This window comes from Peromyscus californicus, unplaced genomic scaffold, assembly GCF_007827085.1.
Source record: "Peromyscus californicus insignis strain IS unplaced genomic scaffold, ASM782708v3 Scaffold_24__1_contigs__length_46423439, whole genome shotgun sequence".
NCBI lineage: Eukaryota > Metazoa > Chordata > Mammalia > Rodentia > Cricetidae > Peromyscus > Peromyscus californicus.
The window spans coordinates 2,049,777-2,067,936 of record NW_026294535.1 but is presented as its reverse complement, the minus strand read 5'-3'; the positions used below and the strand labels follow the sequence as shown (position 1 = coordinate 2,067,936).

At 48.0% G+C, this 18,160-nt stretch overlaps 1 protein-coding gene across 3 annotated transcripts in view; it reads right to left on the bottom strand.

Annotated features, from left to right (window-relative positions):
- The window catches only part of Rfx4 (regulatory factor X4), a 158,151-nt gene that overhangs the window by 3,455 nt on the left and 136,536 nt on the right, over positions 1-18,160 (bottom strand). For all 3 annotated transcript variants that reach the window (XM_052752924.1, XM_052752922.1, XM_052752925.1), the window contains 2 exons: positions 9,230-9,392; positions 7,529-7,667 (listed from right to left, as the gene is read on the bottom strand). In XM_052752924.1, the coding sequence (XP_052608884.1) occupies positions 7,529-7,667; positions 9,230-9,392 (302 nt within the window). The remainder of the gene's footprint in view (positions 1-7,528; positions 7,668-9,229; positions 9,393-18,160) is intronic.

Below are 18,160 nucleotides of genomic sequence, written 5' to 3'. Positions count from 1 at the left end.
CAGACAGGCTGAAGCCTAGACAGCAGAAGCTGCAGACAACAATGGCTGTGCCCCGAGTCTAGATGGGCAAAGGAGCCCCTCTGCCTCTCGGAGCTGCATCCCGGTGGAAGCAGGCTACAGAGAGGAGGTTGGAATATGTGAGGAGAGCTAACTACTCAGAGCCCGAGCAGAGGGCTTTCAGGGGGAGTACTGAGAGTTTCCCCTCAGGTAGGACCTCATGCTCAACATAGCGAAGGACAGCCGCTGCACAAGAACAGTTCAGAAAGACGGTGGAGGAGGTGTCTGGGAACTCCAGGGAGAAGGACCAAGTGCTGTTGCCAAGGAGACTGCAGACAGCATGCCAAGGTTTTCATAATCCCAAATCAGATCTGCAGCACTGGCACAGACCCATGCGCTGTGCAGAATGAGGCCCCAGGCCACTGTTTGGGTGGAGTCATGGTAGGCCCTCAGGCCTGTGAATGGAGATTCTCAGAAAAAAGAATCAAGATCCCAGCTGTACTAGAAAGATAATATTAAGAAATATCAATGATGCTCTCCTAAGCGAAACGACTGGGCACCTGTCATCCTGGCCCCCTCTTTGGGACTGTGCTGGAGTAGAGGTCTCCCTTTTCATCTAGAGGCACACTGAGCTGGTCCTCCCTTAGGCCCTTCCTAAACTACTCCTTCCCCCAAGTTCCCATCACACCTGCCCTTTCCCCCACTTTTTAGCTCTCAGCTCAAACATCAACTCTTTGGAGTGATTTTTCTGGACATCCAATCTCAAGAAGCCAAATGCCCCCCCTCACCTCCACCCTGCCTGGCGGCTGCTTCTCCACTGGCTTACATTCAGAGGCTCCCTGTGGGGCTTTGTTTTGTTCATAGTGTGTCCCCCAAATTTGGAACAGTGCTTGGCACCTAACAGGTGCTAATCATTTTTGGTAAATGTAAACTGGAACATTCCCAGCAGAAAGGACCTGCAGGGTCATGAAATCTAGACTCACACTGTAGAAGTGGGAAAAGCTGGAGCCAGGCCGGATGTCACAGAGCATGACAAAAACCCAGAACGGGGTGGCACAATTTCCCCATATCAATCTGACTGACCTAAACTTGTCTTACCTACCACTCCCAAACCCCTTTCCTCTCTCATCTTTCTTCATCAAGACCTCTCCTCCTCCACGGAGCTAGGCCTTGGAATGCTGACCCAGGGCATTGGAAGCCTGCTGGCCTCTCTGGCCTTGGCCTGGGTAGGTAAAATGTCACAGTATGGACTTGGAACTCTTCCCACAAACTCAAGAGAGTGTAGTTGTTGTGCCTCGTCAAGGACCCTCAGCACAGCTGTGCCCAGAGGTTGTGTCATAGACTCAAAAGAGCAATTGCCTGGAAATGGCTCAAAATATCTTCAGTGTGACAATACAATTCTGTTACCAGCGTGGAAAAGTCTGTCCCATTAGGTCAGCTAATTGCAAATGAGTCAGTGACTTGCTTACCCCCCGGTGTAAGAGACCATTGAAAGGCAAGATGGTTGAAGTGCCGGCTGCCTTGGCCTGGTAATGAATGTGGCCAATGAAGACTTCTCTGTCATCTGCTGGGAGTGGCCGAGGCTGTACCACAGCAGCACCCATCTCACCTCTCACACTTCACATCTGGCTCCATGCAAGGCCTTTAAGCATGCTGGGTACAAACTCTGGGGTACCGAGAGCTCAGGCCAGAATAAAGGGGCTTTTGTTGAGAGCCTATGACAGGAAGTTACCAGTTTCTGGATCAAATCACAAGCTGTTGCTGCTGATTTTTAAAGATAAGATAAATCACTAGTTACCATCTCTTGAAAGGAGTACATGAGGGGTGTTATTGACTCTGACTCTGACTCTCTCTCTCTCTCTCTCTCTCTCTCTCTCTCTGTGTGTGTGTGTGTGTGTGTGTGTGTGTGTGTGTGTGTGTGTGTGTGTAAAGTAGTTGGCAAGAGGCTATGGTATAAATCCATCTTGGTAGTGACTGACTCTTGGCCTCTTTGGAACTGTATTAGGAAGTCTATTTTGGGAAGCGACTCCCTCCTCCAGGGGCGGACTTTCCTGCTCATGGCAAGGGAAGAGTGAGCTCTTTATCCCTGCCTCTCACCACATGGCCTGCTGCTTGGGCAGGGGGTTAAAGGTGGCTGAGTCGGGAGTGCAAACTGTTTTCCTATGAAAGGCGGCTCTCACTGTTCCCAAGGCCTGCCAGGGGCTGTCCCCGGCAGCTTTCCTCGTGGCCTCTTCTGGAGTAGGACGTGGCTCCCCAAACTCTTTGTCAGACAGTCCACATCTGCTGAGCTCTTAGGGTCAAGATTAATCAAATGAATTGGTGTGAAGCCACTTAGAAACCATGTTGTAAGTTTTCAAAATGTGTTAACCATTACCAATGTTCTTCATTTCTGAAGGGCATAGGATTGTGGTTTATTAGTGAGCCAAAGAGCCTCAGTGACTGACTGGAACGTCCCAATGCTGATTTTACAGTACTCAAACAAGGCTCATTCATTTCACTGACATCCTGGGAGTACATCCTGGGCAATCACTAAGGACCGAGCTCTGTGCTGGGTCCTGGGAGTGTGAGTGGGATGAGAGAAGAACCTGGCTCTGGCCCCTGCAGAACCAGTGCCGTGCAGAGAACAGATATTGTGTAATTACATAAAATAGAAGACTATTATAACTGGATGGCAAAGGGGAATATGATAAATGCAAATAGTATTAACTACGAGCCAGATCTTATTTTAATCTTTATTAACTACTGACCATGGCTACTACACCCTGTGAAATGGGTATTATAACTTATCTCCATTTTCCTGATGAATAAATTGAAGCTCAGAACTAATCAGAGGCAGATCTGGGATTTGAGCCCAGGGAAACTAGCTCTGTACTTAAAGACTTTGCAACATTATGGTTGATTGGTATGTGAGTGTGCACATATACATATGTGGCACATGTCTGCATGTGTGTACATGTGCATGTGGAGATCAGAGAACAATCTCAGGTGTTTTCCTTTAGTGCTGTCTACCATTTTTTTTTTCCTTTGAGACAGTGTCTCCCATTGGCCTCGAACTTGCCAAGTAGGCTGACTGGCCACTGGGTCCCAGCTGTCTCCCCAGCTCTGGGGCTATAAACACATTCTACTACATTAACATGGGTTCTAGAGAACAAACTCAAGCAAGTACCTACCTTCCTGAGTTGTCTTCCTAGCCGTGTGTGTGTGTGTGTGTGTGTGTGTGTGTGTGTGTGTGTGTGTGTGTGTGTGTTCCTTTACTGTGGTCCAAGATGCTCCCAAGGTAGAACACCCTAGAAGATTGGTGGCAGCACTGGCTGTGAGCTGGCTGGAGCCAGGCAGATGAAGATCGCACTGGTCGTGTTGCACTTGAGCCATTCAGATGAGAAGAAAGGAAACACTTTCCTGCCTCCCGGAGTGCATGCCTAGCCATATGGATGTTGGGTGATCACATGACTTTTGAACTCTTGGGCCATGTTCACAATTATGGTTGCTGACAGGGTAAGGATTGCATGGTCAGGTACTGACTGAGGCTCAGAAATATCCCACCCACAAATTCAGCAGTTCTGAGACTCAAGCTGGACAGGAGGTTCACCTTTATATTGGCCATAAGCAAGCAGACACTGTGAAAATGAGTTCTCTGACAAGCATACACACATCCATGTGATAAGCAGGTGAGTTCAGATTACTTTGATCACGTAAGTGCTGGGATGCATGTGAATATCACAGTCCATGGATAGATGGGTCTTTCAACCTAACAGGTATTAACTTGCAGTCTTGACTTGTAGGTGTTCTTCTGCTGAAAACCAAAATACTTTTTTTTTTTTTTTTTTTTTTTGGCTTTTGGAGACAGGGTTTCTCTGTGTAGCCCTGGCTGTCCTGAAACTTACTCTGTAGACCAGGCTGTCCTTGAACTTATAGAGAGCTGCCTACCTCTGCCTTCTAAGTGCTAGGATTCAAGGTGTACACCACCATCGCCCAGTACAAAGTACATTTCTTTAAAAAATATTGATCATGAATTTTCTTGAGTTTAGACCTACCTCTTCCTTATCCCCACGAACCTATAGTGAAGTGTGCTATCCATTCATGGGTGGTCCAGACTGCTGACCTCTGCTCTGGGAAGCCAGGACCTCTCAACCCTAATGGATTTCAGCCTTGCACATGCAACTTTAAATCAAAGACCTTGAATGTGCATGTGTCTTCTCTCTCAGAACCTGACATTCAGTGAGAATCCTAGTGCCAATCTCTAGGCTTTGCTGCCCCCCAACACAGTGGTTTTTAAGCCTTGGCATGGGGCTGGGGCTGAGAGTTGGTGAATTTGTACTCAAGTCTGCTTTGCTGGATGGGGCTCATGTCCCTTCTGAGATTGCTGCTTCATTTTTTTTTTCAATATTTTATTTTCATTTAACATGCATTGGTGTTTTGCCTGCATGTATGAGGGTGTGTGAGGGTGTCAGAAGCCCTGGAACTGGAGTAACAGACAGGTGTGAGCTGCCATGTGGATGCTGGGAATTGAACTTAGGTCCCCTAGAAGAGCAGTCAACGCTCTTACCCGCTCAGCCATCTCTCCAGCCCCTTGCTGCTCCATCTTTAAAAACTGGAGAAAATGTAGTCTTCCTGAGATTGTTATGGGAACGAATGCGCCCATCTATTTCAAAGTGCCCAGAGGTGCAAATTGCTTAAATGTTAATGGAAAATTAAACAAAGGCTGCTTTGTCTTTGTACAGGACCTTCCCTAAGAGAAGGACATTTCAGTGCTGACCTTGCCCAACAACTCGGGCAGAGATATGATATAATTAACTTTTACCCACCCCACTTTACAGATGGAGACTAACTAAACCATGAACCATAAAGTGGTGTGTGTGTGTGTGTATGTGTGTGTGTGTGTCTATGGGGATGGCAGGGTGTCAAACACCCTTGCCTGAGAGTCACAAGGCAAGATGGTAGAGAGGCTGGTTGAGTCCTCATCTATATATACAGTGTTTCTCTGTTGACCGTAGCTTAGTTTTTGGCCATTTCTATGAAGACCAGCTATTGAGTGATAAGGGTCCCAGCTGGGTACTGTTGTGGCTTCCAAAGCGGACACTGCAGACCTATCTTTGATCACCAGGGTCTCTGTGGCTTTGAGGAGAACTTGGCTTCTTTTTATGGTGATGGTTTTAAAAATATCACCCCCCAAAAGGAGCTCCTGAAACTTCCTGGGGCAGGGGCATGAGGCAGTAGAAAAAGAAGGAAGATAACACCCAAAGCCATGGTGTGGTGATGCCGTCTCTGGCTGGAGCACATGCTCACTAAAGCAGGATGCTCCTGCCTACTTCCCTACAGGTCTTCTGGAAGCTGCAGCTCTGCTTGCACAAAGCAGGCTCCCAGCAACCACATGAGGAAGGAAGGAAGGAAGGAGGGAGGGAGGGAGGGAGGGAAGGAGAGAGGGAAAGAAGGAAGGAAGGAAGGAAGGAAGGAAGGAAGGAAGGAAGGAAGGAAGGAAGGAAGGAAGGAAGGAGTGAATGAATGAGTGCCTAGACTGTGCTGAGTGTGATCCTGACAGGAACTCAATCATGGGGGAATCACAGGAGAAGCACAGGCCCTGCTCCCAGCAGAGCCCGCGCCTAAGGAGCGGCCATCTCTGACGCAGCTCCCTTCTCTAATGAATGCCCCAGGTGATGACTTAGTGGAATCAACTTCTTGGCTTGTCTTGGGATTAAACCAGGCTTCCCCTTGGTACTGAGATGGCAATCAAAACAGATGCCTGTTTATTCTGAGTGCCTTTGTATTGTGGATACATTCTCTTCAGTACCTCCCTTGGAGGCCAATCTGTATGCTGCAGGCTGATGCAATGTAGCCTCTGTAGAGCCTCCATCCTGCCCTTGCTCTCCGAGGCCCCTGGCCACACCAGCCCCCTTTTGTGTTTATCCTACAGGGGTCCTGAGAGCTCTCTTTCTCCGACACAAAAACCACCTGTGGCTTCTCAACCTTCAGAGCAGACAAAGCCCACTCCAACCATTGGTTCTGCCTACAGCTGCTTCCACCCACTCCAAAAAGTAAGAGCCACATCGGAGAAACAGTGCAAGGTGATGCTCATGAGCCAGACAGCAGTCACACTTCCTGGGTTCTGACCCCTGCACAAGTTACTCTGTCTCATTTCCTCTTCTACTAGGGTTATCCAGAGTGTAGCCAAGTGCTCAGTACAGAGCCTGCCATACTGCAGCATCTGGAAGAAGTAAGCTGACCTTGATGGGTTCTGTGTGCCATGTCCTGGGGATGGAGACTTCATCTCTGCCTTGGAGGAGCTTGGGGACTGCTGCAGAGTTAGAAGTTGCTAGTTGACAGGGTGTGGGAAGTGTGACTGAAAGAGAAAGCCCAGAGAGTGGCAGGTATTTGCTAAGGACCTGGAGGAAGGCAGGGGGTACTCTCACAAGATGTTCAGATGGTCAGCAGAAAAGATTCCCAGCTTGGGGACCAGTGCCTGCAGACTGGGAAGTTGGTGTATGGCATGCACACACTACACCTGTGTACAGCTGCTGCTGCTCTGCACAGGGATAGAGGGTGGTACGGTGGCCAGGAAGGAACCAAATACTGAGAAGTAAGCTGAGGAGATGACTGCAATGTGGCACCAGACTCAGTGTTTTGTTTTTGTTTTTTCCAAAAGACCCCTCCAGCTGCAGACAGGGCAAGCCTTAGAGACAGAGAAGGCCTGCTATTATCTAGGTTAGGCATGAAGGTCCTGAGCTAAGGCCGGACAGCCAGGATGCCAAAGACATTTTAGAATACAGAATTGAGGCTGGGTATGGTGGCACATACTTTTAATCCCAGCACTCAAGAGGCAGAGGGAGGTGGATCTCCATGAGTTCAAGGTCAGCCTGGTCTACCTAGTGAGTTCTACATAGCCAGGACTACGTAGACAGAGACCCTGTCTCAAACAAAACAAAACAACAAAAAGCAAACCGAAATGAATGGGCTTGGTGATCAGTCGTGCTTGGGACAGCACACAGGAGGGTGTCTCAGATAACTACAACACCCGACAGTGGTGATCTAGATGTTTCCTCAACTTCCCACCACCCAGGCTGGCTGTAGAGGGCTCAGTTTGCTAGGCTGTGGTGGGTGAGAGCAATCAAGAGAGGGTCCATTTCAGGATGCTTCTGGATAAGAGTCTGTGAGGCCAGGCTTGAACACACCCGGAAAACCAAGAGACCAGCTATCATGATGTAGAGATCCTGACGGATGCCATGAGGGTAGTGATGGGAAAGAAGACAGAGGCCCACAGGGAGGTGGGTGCCTAGAAAGGGCCAGCACAAACATAGCTGGATCGTGGCGTCAGAGAGGTCAAAGAGAGTCAGAACTTAAGAGGTAAGCGACCTGGATGCGTAAGGGAAAGTGACATGTGATCACAAGCACCCAAGGTAGGCCAGTTACCACTCAAGGGCAACCAGCTGCTGTCCTTGGGGACCTACGGGTGGCATACACAATGGACTTATTAACTGTGTTTAGTTGACCGAGCACAAGCACTCTGAGCCAGCAGGACCTCCTCCCCGACACTCACCTGTGCAGAGCTCCTGTGGTAAGGGGAGTAGTGGAGTGGTCCAGAGATGGCCGTGTCGTGAGGCAGGGCTGGATACTGGCTCTGCATTGGGTGAGGATGCTGGTTGCCATAGCTCCCGTAGTTATAGCTCCCCGTGTACCTAAAATGCGGCAAGCACAATGAATACTGTGAGTCATATCAGAGAACAGGCAGTTTGACACCTTAAAAAATCAACTGCGTCTGTTTGTTCTTCTTGTCCCCACACCCACTTTTCTCCTGCTTGATCCCTTCCACTCCGCCCTGCCGCACTGCTGTGTGAGTCTAAAGCCCAGGGTCGACTCTGCCTTTCCCCCGGTACTCTTGTCAAGCTTGCACTCAGGGCATGGAACCCGGCTCTGATGGGAACCTCTCCTCCCATTGAGTCAAAAGCCCATCGTACGTCCTGAAGTCAAAACAGGGAGAAAACATTTGCTTTGGACTTTGTGTTTCTGCAATCCTTGGACGTTTTGCTGGGCAGTGGTGGGGAAGAACCCGAGGGAGCTTCATGGTGAGAATAAGCAGGTGTCAGAGATCCTGGCTCAGATCTAGGCTCTGCTACTGCCTGGCACTGTGAGCTGTGGTTACGTCTGCGAAGTGATGCACAAGGTTATACTGGGACCACTCATGTGAGGGCAATGCCACACGCACACAGGGTCACACATGCACACAGGCTGCTACTACCATGACAGTCTCTCATAACATTGTCCTGGCAGAGAACTGGATCCGTGGCCACACGAGTCTATATTCTACCATCCTTGTAGATTTAAAAAAAGGTCTGAAATACAGTTCTAAGAGTGCATTGTGATTATGTAGGGAAATGCCTCAGGGAATAATGCCTGCCACGTGGAGATCCCAGGGGATCTGAACTGTGGGCACACACTGACCTACAGGCCCATGCACACCTTTAAGCCCTCTGTCTTCTGCTGGGCCACCTGTGTGGGAGTTGCCTGAGATGCCCCTGCCCCCCAGCTACTTTGGGGCTTCTATAGCCAGTCTGCAGGCCTGTGAGCAGCTGCAGGTGAGGCTCCCTGCACTGTGTGGTTCTTCTCAATGTCACGCGTGTGCTCAGTAAGCACAGCATAGTGTAGTCGCTGGCTCCTGATGGGAGAGCGCAGGCCAAGGACTGCTGAAGTTCAGGTAATCTTCTGAATGGATGTGCAGGCTGGGCATCACAGGGCCACCGCACCCAGGTTTGCACACAACATGGGCAAAATGAATGATCCAGACTACAGAGCACCCCTGGAAGCTGTGGGGGCTCCCTGAAGCTGGAACATCACTGCAGTCCTCTTGAGACCTCCATACCACAGGTGGGGTAGACAACCTCTAAATAGAGTCCAAAGGGACAAGGGCACGCTGTGGGGCTTTAGAAGGCTACAAGGTGAGCAGAAAGCCACACAGGGAGCTGCTGGGAAGGGGATGTGGGGGACAAACCTCAGCTTTGGGGTGAGACATGCTCAGTTGGGGCACCACAATTTGCCAGTCACCTTGGGGAGCTATGGGACCGTTCCCTCTTTCTTCCCTCCTCCTCACCTGAAATTGTGGGGGTCACACAAAACAGTTCTCCAAGGTTATAGGGCTGAGGAAAGCATGCAGACTAACCAGAGGGCAGCCCCTGTCATGTACTCTGAGGAAAAAACTACTATCTGAACCTTTCTGAAGTTCAATGCCAAGCAAGTCACCTACCCATGCTCCTCTCGGTGGGAGTAGACCGGTATCCTGTGTGTGACAGAGGAAGAAGGCATATGGGTGCTCCTCATGCAGGGCAGTTGTTGGGAGTTCTCAGCTGGGGACCCAGCAGCTGTCGTCACTGTGTATGTTAGCGACCACGTATAGGACTGCATTGCTCCTAAGGGACAGGTTACAATTGCTTCAGTCACTAAAAGTTTGTCTTTAGAACACCACAGTGTCTTCCCACTGCTCCTAAGCTGAAAGTCAAAATCAGTCATTTCAAGGCATTCTCTGGTTCGGCTCACCTTACCAGAAGTCTCCCCTGCAGCCCCTGGTCTAGCTGCAGAATTATTTTTTCCAGAGTACCACAATCTCTAGCATCTCAGGGCCTTTGCACATGCTGCTTCTGCTGCCTAGAGTCCTTTCTCTTCCCTCACTGCCCACTCGGTCTTCATCTGTGAATCCAGAGAAGCTGTCTGCTCTCTCCAGACTAGGTGAGGCCCCTCCAGGGCACCGTAGGCCTTCGTGGTACCTACTTCAATATTCAGTCCCCCATTCTGGAAGGTTTGTGGTTTGATTAATGCCCATCCCCTTCCCAACACCAGAGTGCAAATTCCATGAGGCTAGGCGTGTGCCAGTCTGCCCATCCTGGCACTTAGGATAGGGCCTGACTGCCCAGGTATACCCAGTAAAGAGCTCAAGAGGAAGAAGAGGGACGGGAGAGAGAGGAAGAGAGAAAGGAAAAGAATGCCCAGTGTGGTCCGGGCAGGCACTGCAAATTAACTTTCCGTGTTCAACTCAACAGGTGCTCCAGAGACAGCAAACTGCTTCAAACACCGAACGTAGATCACTGTGCTCTCTCTCTCTGGAGATTGGTAGACGGGGACTGGGACTGTGGCCTAGCCCATGCACATCACTAATTCCACTTACTGCCTTTTAACTGGATACCTGAAGCTGCTTATGACTGGGGATGAGGGTGGGCCGAGTTGAAAAAGGTTCTCTAAAGGCACATTTTATGTGATGGGTAGAATTTTTATAAGAATAATTTAAAAACTTGCTAAAAGCAGTAAAGTCATTAGACAATTTAATTTCTGGTAAATTCTAAAATATTAAGATAGCAGAAATAAACTTGTTTTACAAGGTGTAAGGAACAGGATTCAGTGTCCTTTCTGGGTACACAGAAAGCTGGAGAATAGGGTAACAGATGCTATTTTTAAGATCAAATAAAACAGGCTGGAGAAATGGCTCTGTGGTTAAGACTGCTCTTCCAGAACCCGAGTTCAACTCCCAGCACCCACTTCAGTCCCAGGGGACGCATCCCCCTCTTCTGGCCCACATGGGCACCAGGTTAACGTGCGGTGCATATGCACACAGGCAAGCAAAATACCCATACACACAAAGTAAAATACATTTTAAAAAAGCTGAAATAAAACAAAATCCTGTATTGTCTGCAGAAGCCCATTTCTACCTTAGAGCTCTTACAGAAAGGCAAAGGAAGAGTTTGCATGTTAGAATTCAGTGTGTCCGTCCCCCAAGGCTTTGCTGATGGCACGGGAAACCGCTGTGTTGACATGGGGTGGCAGGACGGGCAGAGCTGGTGGTGTGTTGTTTGCAGGGCAGAGGCCTGACGAGGAGGAGCCGTGAGGAAGGGGGGAAAGAAACCTAGCTTTAAATGTATTGTTTTATTATTGAAAGAGCCTTGCACTAAGAACTTCTGTAAATCTGCACACTTGGAATGCAGATAACACTGTTTTTAATAAAGTGGCAAAGATCTACTTTAAGAGTGTAACAAGGAGCTGTGTTCTGTTGAGCAACTATTACAGGCCAAGTGCTTTACAAACATCCTTAAATTAAAAAAAGTAAAGAAACATGTAGAAGCACAGAGAATTTGAGAATATGGGAATGGAAGAAGAAAGAAGACCTAACTTGGAGATAAAAGTGTAATTAGGAATCAGGTGAAATGGCATTTCCTACACGCCCATCTCACTTCTTTCAAACACCCACATAAAGAAGGCACACTAACCTGTTCTATGTCATCAGTACCTCCCCCTAGCCGCCCCCCCCCCACACACACACACAGTGGACTTCATCTCAGTTCTTAAGACAGCTTCCTTGTGTTAGCACTGGCTGAGGGAGAGAAGCTTCAGAAGATGCCGAATGTCTTGCCCAGGGTCTCAGGGCATCCAGGTGGCCCAGGCCAACCCCACACTTTCCTCTCTCTCTGCCTGTGTGTCTCTTTGCTCTGAGTCCTGTTTCTGCTCTGTATTAACTGGGAGATCTTGGGCAAGCCTCTCAGATCTTGTGAATGTTTGCTTCATTCTCTGTAAAGTAGGATTAGTCATCTCTATCTTGCAAGGCTATTGTAAGGATTAAGATCATATATGACAATGAACCAGGCATGTAGTGGGTTAAAAATGAGAGTTGGGCACCTGAGTTCAGGTCCTCTAGTGTCTTCTGTGTGTGTGGTATGTGTGTTTGGGGGGCAGGCATGTGTTTTGAGGCTAGAGATCAACATCGCATGTCCTGCTCAGCTGTCCTTCACTTTTTCCTTTGAGACAGGGTCTTTCTCTGAACCTGGAGCTTGTGAGTTCAGCTAGACTGGCTGGTAAGTGAGCCAGAGATCCACTCACCTATGATTATAGACATGTGCCACTCCAGCTGGCTTTGCCAACTTAATTATCTCCCCAGCTCCTTCATTTTGTTTTTAAAATATTTTTTGTTTTTAAATTTCAATTGTGTTTTTAAAATAAAATTATTATTGTTATTATTACTATTACTACTACTGCTGGGTACATGCCATTGCCTGCATGTGGGGGCCAGAGGACATCTTTGTGGAGAGGCTTTTTTCCTTCCATCTCTACATGGGTCCCAGGGACTGACACAGAAGTGTTTTTGTCTGCAGAACCACCTCCCCAGCCCTCCTGAAAGGTCTTTAAAGTATGTTTCTGTGTCTCTCATTCCAGAGTCTAAGGAAGAAAGACAAGCTTTTTGGGTCAATCTTATCACAGACTATACTTTTTTATTGTTTTGAAACAAGGTCTTGCTATGTAACCCAGGCTGCTTTCAACTCCATTCTTCCTGCCCAGCCTCCCTACTGCTGAGATAACATGTACTATAGTCTGCGTCTTAATGTTCATGTGTTAAAGGCTCGATCCCTAGAGTGTTTAAGAGGCAGGGCCTAGTGGGAGTTTTTAGGTCATGACAGCATGCCCATGAAGGGAATTGTGGGAGCCTGGCCTCCTCTTTACTCTCTTCCTCTTCCTGGCCGTGAGGTGAGTGGTTTCGCTTCAGCTATGATGTGCCACTCCAAGCACAGAGCACCGGGGCTACTCAAGACCTTCCAAACAGCCAGAATAAATGTCGCCGTCTCAGTTCCTTGTCACAGTGATGAAAAGCTGGCGCCCTAGGGATGGGACGCTGGACGGCGACTGTAAGGTAGCCAGTCACAGCAAACTTCTAAAGAATGTGCTTCTGTGGAGTCACTGGTGCCCTCATTCAGAAAGTGACAAGCCCCCTCTTTCTACATTTCACATCTGTCATATTCTTCCCCACCAAAACCAGTGGCTTCATCGGGTGCACTGTCAGAGATCATTCATAAACTACCAAAGAGTGACTTCGTCAGGAGTGTTGTTAGAAATCCTTCCTAAGAGCTGCACAAAGATCAGAAGAGAAAGTTCCTGAGACAATTACACCTCAGGTGACTGGATTGGACGTGGCTCCCTTCTCTGTGCTTTCAGTTTTTCTTAGAGGTGTGGAGGAGATGGCTCTGTTGGTAAAGTGCTTGCTGCCGAGTGTGAGGACTTGAGTTCAGATTTTGAGAATGGATGTGAAACGCTGGGAGCGTCCGTGTGCCTGTAACCTCAGTGCTGGGGAGGGGTCCTGGGGTTCACTGGCCAGCCAGCGCCAGGTTCCCTTTCTTACAGAACAAGCTAGAGAGTGACAAAGGACTCTCCTGACACCCACCTCACCTCTGATTTCCACGTGCGTGAATGCACAAATGCACCGGGCTGTACTTGTGAACACACGATCATACACCCATGCATAGACCACAAACAATACATTTCATGAGATTATAGCACTTTTAAAATTTAAACATTTTCCCTTTTTTAAAAAATTAAAATGTGCTATTTCTGGATGAGAAAGTTGGTGCTTTGTAAATTTTTGGTTTTGTTTTTGTGTTTTTCTATAACAAATGCATATTGCTTCTGTGAAAAGAATTCACAAAAAAACATTGATTTACTACCAGAACTGTAATGGGAGGGGGTGAAAAGTTTGAGAGAATAATGAACCAGCCAGTCACAACAAGCAAGTGTTTAACCCTTTAAGCCCTGTACCTCAGGGGAGTGGGCAAAACCAATGCCTAGTTGGAGGGGGCAGTCAAGGAAGGCAGAGTGCTTTTTCTAAGCAGTAGGAAGACTTGGTGGGGTAGCCATCACCTGAAGGAATGCAGCAGAAGTTACTTTTGTCTGAGCCCGAGAGCACAGCAACTGTTAATTCAGGTCTCCATCCCCAGCATCGGGCCTGCCAAGTAGTAGGTGTTCAGTAAGTTTTGATTTCATTGAATCTGTCTTTGAAGGAGCCAGTGCTGCTAGGAATGGTCCTTATCAAACAAAAAGCTAGTAGAACTCCTGGGAAAATGGGCTCCCGCCGTCTAGGGAACAAAACCTCTAAATGGCCATGTGCCAGCAATCTAATGCATCCACTCAGGCAGCCTTAAGCAGATTAACACCTACTGGCTTGGGTGAGAAGCAGTTTCTGCCTGGGGAGCAGAGAGAGCGTCCCGGATGCCAGCTCCTGGGTGGGGACCTCCAGTGAGAAGAGCTGCCACAAAGGCTGTGGTTTAAGGGACACTAATAAAGGAAAGGCTGATACAGCCCAAATGCTTGTTATTTGTTGGTTAAACAACAGTGCTTCCCTATCTGCCTAATTCCCATATTCCCTTGTGCTGCCTCCAAGCCCACACCATTCACACAACCCCTCATGTTCAAAGGTCTGAGGACAGTGGTAGGGCTCCTACCACTGGTCATTCAGGATTCTATAGATCCTCCAAGGGGCAGCTGATGGCTGCTTTATGGGGCTGACACTACAATAAGGCACCATTTTCTCCCCATCCCCAAGAGAACATTCTTTCTCAAGGTTGTTTTGGTTTTGGATGGGGTTGCAAGCACAGGCCAGAAAGTGTGCTTGGAAAAGAAAGGCAGTCAATAATTTCCCGAGTGAATTAGTGAATATTCACCCACCGGAAAGCAGAACTCATCTGTGTTTCTTTTCCCACACAGTTTTAGGGCCGATGGCATTACCGCTCTTTTCTGTGTTGTTTGCTTTGTTCTGAGACAGGGCCTGCTATCCTAGGATGGTCTTGAACACATGAACGTCCTTTCTCCAGCCTCAGCCTCAAATTCAATTCCAGATTCTGGGATTACAGGCACACAAAACCATGTCCAGACTTGTCAGGTATCCTTTTTGAGGTGAGGGATCTCACTCAGGTTAGATGCACAGTTGGATATGGAGTGCAGACAGCCCTGGCTCCAAAGCCTTTCCATAGCAAGCGCACTTCCCACGCTCAGATCCCCGAAGATGGCCTTAAAATGCAGATCTGAGCCACTGGGTCAGCAGGGGAGCATCTACTGTGGGAGGAGTCTCAGAGATGACGGTGCTGCTGGTCCATGAGCTATGCACTGACAGGCGAGGCTCTGTAACACATTGCTTCCTGTCATATTGCCTGCTTAAAATGAAAGTCTTTCCACCAGGGCTGGTACTTGAGCAAGCACCCTACCACTGAATTACATCCCCAGCCAGAAGTTGTGAGATTCTGCTGCACACTTGTGTAAACGGACAGTTTCCCCGACTGTCCAGCTGTACCTTCTCCTCCAGGTGATGGAGGAGATCCCTCAACCTTTTCCCCAACCTGGAAAATCTAGCCTAAGTCTTTGCTTGCAGTTTCTCAGGAAGATGCTCCTGTGAGTGTGTGGAGAATCTGGAACTCGATGCCCTAGACGCTAGCCACCAGCCACCTACAACTGTTCAAACTTAAACTATTAAAACCAAATGTGATGAAAAGTTCAGTTCCTTTGTTGAACTGGCTGATATGTGGCTGGTGGTTACTGTGCTGCCAGCTTGGGTTTTTATTTTAAAAGGTGTGTAAACTGTGTGTGGATATCTTGCCTGCATGTGTATATGTGTGCTATTTTCGTGCGCAGGGGCTAGAGTCACAGAATGTCACATGGGGGACTAGGAAACAAACCTAGATCCTCTACAAGAACATCCAGTGTTCTTAACTCCTAGTCATCTCTACAGGCAGGACAGATAAATTTTTATTTGTTTGCTTATTTTTAATTACTATAGTCGCAAAAGATTTTATTTGGATATTGATACTTGTCTTCTGAGATACACTAAACAAATGTTTCTTATCTCCTTCATGACTGAGACAGAAAGATTATGTCTATGGATCTGCCTGTACCTCTATCCAGATGCATCCATGGCTGCCTCAGTCCTGGGGACAGCTGTGTTGAAGGACTGTGCCCACTGACACGGAAGCCTTGCCTGTTTGAGTTACTGCACTGACAGCTCCACAGTCACCGTCAGATTGACCAAGGTGGCCGGGGTGACAGATGAATCTAGTCCCAGGAAGACATGTTGACTTCCTCTCTTGGCACAACCCCCCTTACTCACACGCCACAGCCAGTCCTCTCTACCCCAAGCCCTTTCTGCCTCCAACCTGTACACAAGATGTCCATGTTGCCGCTCCCCGACTCTTCCATGGCTGGCTCCTTGTGACCGACCGACCGGCCAGCTTTGTGACAGATGTCACCTCCTTAGGAAGGCAGTCTCTGTTCACCAACTGGGGCAGGCCTCCAGGTTACACTTTTTCCTAACACCTTGCTATTTCATTCAGACCTCTTACGGCCATTTGAAGTTACATATTTACCTGGCAGTTTACTTCTGTGTCCACTCTCACCCACTGGGACCTAAGTACCACCAAGGGCAGCGGCCATATCTGTTTTGTTTTGTTCTCATTTCTGCACCTCCAGGGCTGGGCACAGCCTAAACACAGAGCCCGTATTGATTGCATGAACAAATGAATAAAAGATGAAGTGGACGGATGAACGAAGTCAAGATGTGATGGATAAAGTGAAATCAAAGCACGTGGGAAACAGTCTTTTTTCTGTCCTGATTCATTTCTCCTATTTCTGTCCCTTCAGTGAGGAGGAAGGAGCTGTGATGGAGAGGATTCACTGTAAATGAGTCACTAGTGCCCACCACTGGGCTTAGTCGGCCTTAGCATAAGTGGGCTTTTGTTATTTGGAAAGTCGAAGGGTTAGTTATCTTTGTGACATCCTCAACTGCTGCCGAGAACGTACAGCTGGGCAGGCCAGATGTCCTACAGCCAGGGCCGTTTGTGAGGAGCCCCCATTTCATCAGGCAACCTAACTTCCCAGTGATTGAATTTGCTGCTTTTGTGCTGCAGGGAACCTGGGTGGGAAGCTGAAAACATAAGCTTAATAGTTAACTTTTATTGTCATTGCCAAAGGAGGGAACACTTAAAGTGACATCATAAATGGGGGTTTTAGAGCCCTTCAGTGGCCTGCCCAGACAGAGTCTGAGCTTAACATTTTGTTTTAAATGACATTAAAGAATTGCAGCCCCATGTCATGCTAAATAGACTGATCAATTAGGCACCACCTGCCATGCCCTTGAGGCAAGAGAGCCCCCTTCCCCTAGAATTAAAGTTTCTGAACTTTGCCTGACCGCGAGGGAGGCGGCAAGGCCACGGAGTTCCAGGTGGGTGGATGGCAGCGAGCTAAGTTTTACCCGGTGGAAATCTGTTGGTGAGGAGTTCTAGAACTAGCTCTTATCTTGAGATGCCCAAAGGCTCTAGTAAACTCCCTTGGCCTTGACAGGCCCGGTTTTAGGTACCTGTGCCAATCCTTTTCTCTCCCCCACCCCCACTCCCCTCTTGTTTAAAAATGATAGCACAGTCTTGATACCATATTTAAAAATATATGTCTGCGTGAACGTGGAAGCTAGACAAAGTAGGGAAACTGTTTTCCTGGCGAGTCATAACTCACTTTGGGTGCTGCCGAGTGTTTCCTAGCCCTTGCCACAAGGTTATACGCCATTGACTAATACTTTGTGTTCAAAGAACAGACATAACTGTTCTCTTTTTCATCGCTGAAAAACGAAGAAGTGTCCATTCAAAAGGAGACAAAGGTTTGGTGAAAGACTCCGGTATCTGGCTAACATGGACTCTTAAGTCAAACCTGATGATACATCATTTCATCGATGATACATCATTTCTTCAATGATACTTGAACTTCTGATCTGGCCTCACCTCCTGAGTTCTGTGATTACATAGGTGTAGCGAGATTCACAGTTTAGCATTGCTAGGAATTGAACCCAAGACTTTGGGAATGCTAAACAAGCATTTTATCAACTAAGCTACATTCCCAGACCCTACTTTGGGTTCCTTCAAAGAAAATTTGGGTTGAATCTGGCAAGATGGCTCAGTGGGAAAGGCACTTGTGACTAAACTTGATGGCCTGAGTTCAGTCCCTGAAACTCACGTGGTAGGAGGAGAGAATCAGCTACCACAAGTTTCCCTCTGACCTCCACAAGTGCATGCATACATATTCACACATGCACATGTGCACACACACACATATTCACAAGTGCACACACACATACTCATACATGCACAAGTGCACACACATTTACACATCCACAAGTGCGCACACACACTCATACATGCACATGTGCACACACACATTCACAAGTGCACACACACATACTCACACATGCACATGTGCACACACACATATCCACAAGTGCACCAATACATACATACTCACACTTGCACATGTGCACACACACACACTTACACATTCACAAGTGCACACACACATACTCAACATGCACAAGTGCACACATACATACTCACACATACAA